At 33.1% G+C, this 4,191-nt stretch overlaps 1 protein-coding gene across 1 annotated transcript; it reads left to right on the plus strand.

The window, feature by feature from the left end:
- The first annotated feature begins 370 nt into the window (after positions 1-370).
- On the plus strand, positions 371-3,534 carry LOC132713449 (uncharacterized). The gene is made up of 3 exons (XM_060696053.1): positions 371-547; positions 1,430-2,280; positions 2,600-3,534. Exons 1-3 carry the CDS (start codon positions 388-390, stop codon positions 3,431-3,433), a joined length of 1,845 nt encoding a protein of 614 aa, XP_060552036.1. The 5' UTR covers positions 371-387; the 3' UTR covers positions 3,434-3,534.
- The last annotated feature ends 657 nt before the right edge of the window (positions 3,535-4,191 follow it).

The raw sequence follows: 4,191 nt of genomic DNA on the forward strand, positions 1-4,191 counted from the left end.
ATAGTAACATAGGTATTAAGGATAATTATCTGATAGTTTCCTCGCTCATAAAGTGTTATATGATTCTTTGCTCTCATCCATTTGGATAACTAATGACATCTCTGTCAATCATTATGATAAAATCAACTAAACTCAAATATTTTCATTGGAATAACACAAAGCCATACAAAACAAAAAATTCAAAGAAAATGGAAAGACATGCGTGTTCCAATAATTTACAGGACACAGATTTAGAAAAAAATAGGTGTGATTTATTTAACTGTTTGTATAAAATCCACCTCGCAATAAAAAGGTATGTATCATTTCTTAATTCACCGTACTTATATTTTGTTTCTAATTCCCTAATAGGACGCAGAGATGTATCAACTTGTAATAGTATGTTTGTGCATGGGCTATGGTCAATCAAACGGAGATACATCTGTTTTGTCACGAATACCGGTCATTATCAACTATCTTTGTCCCGGAAGTGACGTTTGCTCAAGCAATCGCTCATCCGGAACTGCAGACGACATTTCGTTTAAACCAGGAACAGAATCTTGCTGTGCTGGTAACTGTATAAATACATGTATATATTTTTGCACATTTATTAATAATCTTATTTATGCTTTAATGTAAAAAAATAAAATGTTGTAGTAGAATAATGAAGGTTATGAAAAAGTTATATATATATTCTGTTAATAAGAAAAAGTGATGAAAGATTAAATTTTGATTATAAAAAAGCAGAGGCGCATGATAAATAAAATAAATCGGTTACGGCAACTGACGGTGGTTCAAAACTTCGACGACAGTTTAACGTACAATTCAATAACACTTTCATCAAATGCATTACTTAAGAGCATTTTAGTTTGTAAATGATACAAAATTGATGTACAACGTTTGATACAGGGTAGTACTTTCAGTTTCTTTGCGTAGGTTAAAGATCCTGTATGTTGTGATCAAAGTGGTAAACCACACTTAGTGAAATATATATATATATGTACATAATTATGCAAATAAAACAGTTTTCAAAAGTCGAAGGATATGTAAAATATGTACTGCAAATATTTGAGCATATTATATGTAATCATTAAAATATATGCATTCATTTCTTGTTGTAAAATTTGACTTACACTTTAAAGAAAATAAACTTTATTAACTCCCTTTATTTACATGAAATGTAAAATTCGGTAATATCTTTATAAAAAATGTTTTTTTTGAAACCTACAATATTGTTAAATCTTGATTTGAACATAATATTTATGATTTAATTAAAACCATAAAAAAATTGTGTGACAGAATCTTTCAGACTGAAATACGATATACGTTCTGCGTATTCTAACTATTGTGTACATGTCCTTTTCCGAAGTTTGACGGAAATGGTCGAGATGATGTAATTGCTTATTGTCCCCTTCGATAACAAACCATGCCAATAACTGATCTGCTATTACAGAATGTTCATGCTCAGCTGAATGCCCTGAAACTGGCAACTGTTGCTTTCCGGATGCATTGCAATCTAAAGATCACGTAAATGGAAAACTGGAGAAGTTTCAACATGGTCGTTCCTGCCTTTATCCTATATTGCCATATCCAGCAAGAAATGAATTATTATATCAGTCGTTCTTTATGGTTTCCTCTGTTCAGAATATTTCATCAGGCGGACAGGAAGGCGTATCTAATACATCCTGTGGTGATATAAATGTTGCTCCTTGGGGAAGTTTTTATCCCGTTTATTCTGCAAAGTCTGGACAAATTTATAAAAATATAGAATGCGCAAAACAAGATGGTAAACATACTGACGTTATAATTTGGGATGCGGTTATCAAATGCACAGACGCTGACGTCAAGAAGGGTACCACCATGATTTCCATTGGAACAGAACAAGATTCATTTTATGAAAGCTGCCAAATACATTTTATCTTCCCTGGTACTTATGATGTTTTACAACTGTTTAAATGTTACACCAATCTCATTGACACTTGCCCCGAATCTCAGGATTTTCAAGTGCCTGCAGGAATAAATGTTTCAAAAGATGATATAAGGGAACTCTGTACAAAAAGTGGCATGGTGTCGCCATATCGACATCTTGAAATGTATGCAAATGTCTTCTGTCACATTTGTAATGGAGAGTATTTTTATCGTCAAATATTTTGCCAAAAATATGGTGAAGATTTTATCTTGGGAGGTAAAAGTGGTTTTGGAGAAGGATTTATAGCACTGATTGATAGTGGCTTTATAGCTGTGACTAGTGATATACACCATTCCAAGGTAAAGGAATTACCAACAGCATGCGCAATTAAAGATGTAAGTTGTTTTGAGTCAGGTTTTCAGTGATATAAAATATTTCATTGAATTAATACATTTCAAAGAAAATGTCACTTTGACATGTAATAAAAATAAGTTACTAGGAAGCATCATTAATGTTATTGAAAGTTTTAAGTTGATGGTTGAAAGTAATTAATGTTTGTGCAAAAAATATGATAGCGATCTAAATTTTTTTATATCCAATCATAGAATGAATAAACACTTATTTCACAGTTTAAAAGAGTTGCCGTTATTTCGGTTTGCTGTGCAACCAATAAGCATTTTATGCGTTATATTTAAAATTATCTTTTTATCCTAGGGAAACAGCTGCCGTCAAGTCCTTTGTCCGAGTGGACAACTAAGAGACAGAACAAATAAGTGTGTATATCCGACTAATATTTGGTACAATCAAATATATGCCGTATATATTAATCTTACATTGGACAAATCCATTAACATATCTGAGGTCTTTAATATTACATATGGGCAAATGTTTGCAACAGTTTTGCCTTCTCTAAAATCAACATGGATGAGAAGATGGTTTATTGATTTTATATACTATAGAGTGATGGATGAGCCACAAATGTCGAACAATGTTATTATCATTATGCATAGAAAACTGTCAAAAGTCAAACCGAACATCTTAATTACAAGCATAAAGAAAATGATTGGAACAACATGGTCAATGCGTTTAGGCAATACCACGGAAGTTCTAAAATCGACAAACTTTTCTATGAGTTTTTCATTTTGGAGTCAAAACTATCGGAGTAAAGATTATAAATCATATAATATAACGGAGAAACTGGAAAAACCACAGTATGAATTAGTGTATGATTCTAAAATTCCTTTTCAGAAAGCACATATTATCACTGGACTATACATGTGTGTACAAATTGAGCTAGAACCATCAGAATTTCTTCTGCTTGAAGATAACCAAGTCCTCTACATTTATATTTCAAAGCGCTTCATTTTTGATAGTCAGTTTGTCCTTACGCAAACTTTCGGCGAAACTCGTGCCAGAATTTGCATTGAAGACTCAGGATTGTACGAAAGCGGCTGGAATGTAGCTACAAATCTACAAAACGTTGATCTGTGTTTTGTTGTTGCCTCTGTTTTGTTGTTGCAAGTCTGCCGCCGATACTTTTACAATTAGCAGTATCTTGATTTAAAAGCTACTTGTCATAGAAAGAGATTATCTACATTTATATTTAGTTGCTAGTATTGTATTTTCTCTTTGTTGGTAAATAGTTCATGTCTTATAGTCCTAAAGAGTTCAGTTATTTTTTTTCTTGGGGGAGGGGGAGGGGGGAAGCTGGGTTGGCTGTGGAGTACATGGGTAAAGTCATTTGCTTCGTTCTGGAAGCGATCCTGTTTCTTTACATGCTAAATGTAGAGCATCGATACACAGAACATCGGCTTTTAAGGTCACACACGACAGTCATGAGTATTGTTGTAATGCAGACGGGATGTGACTCCTAGTTGTCTAGCCAAGTCTATTACCACTGGAACACGGATCGCTTCTAATATAAACAGATATATGTCTTTTCTTTAAAAAAAGGTAATTATGTCTTACCTACACTTAGATATATTCTTATCATACACGGATCCAGTGGTAAGGAGGTTATGATGCCCCGGATTTTGTTAGTATGTAGAACCGCTTTGAGATTGGACAACAACTTGCATTTTTGCGAAAATCACGCCAAAAAAAAAAATAAATAAATAAAATAAAATAAATAAATAAAATAAAACAAGATAATGAAGAAAAAAACACAGTGAAAATCAAAAAATCATGCCCCCCCCCCCCCCAACACTGGAAAACTTATAAATCTCAGCCCACTTTGGAAAACGTGCTACCCCTTGCCACTCTGGTAAAAATCCTGAAGTCCGGACTTCTTATAATTTTTAGATAGT

The sequence above is a fragment of the Ruditapes philippinarum genome, unplaced genomic scaffold (assembly GCF_026571515.1).
Source record: "Ruditapes philippinarum isolate M1 unplaced genomic scaffold, ASM2657151v2 ctg12443_1_1_1_1, whole genome shotgun sequence".
NCBI classification, from domain to species: Eukaryota; Metazoa; Mollusca; class Bivalvia; order Venerida; family Veneridae; genus Ruditapes; species Ruditapes philippinarum.

Excerpts from the sequence above, each read along its gene's own strand:
- LOC132713449 (XM_060696053.1), top strand. The coding sequence starts at position 388 with ATGGGCTATGGTCAATCAAACGGAGATACATCTGTTTTGTCACGAATA. Across the intron at positions 548-1,429 it reads AACAGAATCTTGCTGTGCTG|AATGTTCATGCTCAGCTGAA; the intron begins GTAACTGTATAA and ends CTGCTATTACAG. Across the intron at positions 2,281-2,599 it reads CAGCATGCGCAATTAAAGAT|GGAAACAGCTGCCGTCAAGT; the intron begins GTAAGTTGTTTT and ends TTTTTATCCTAG.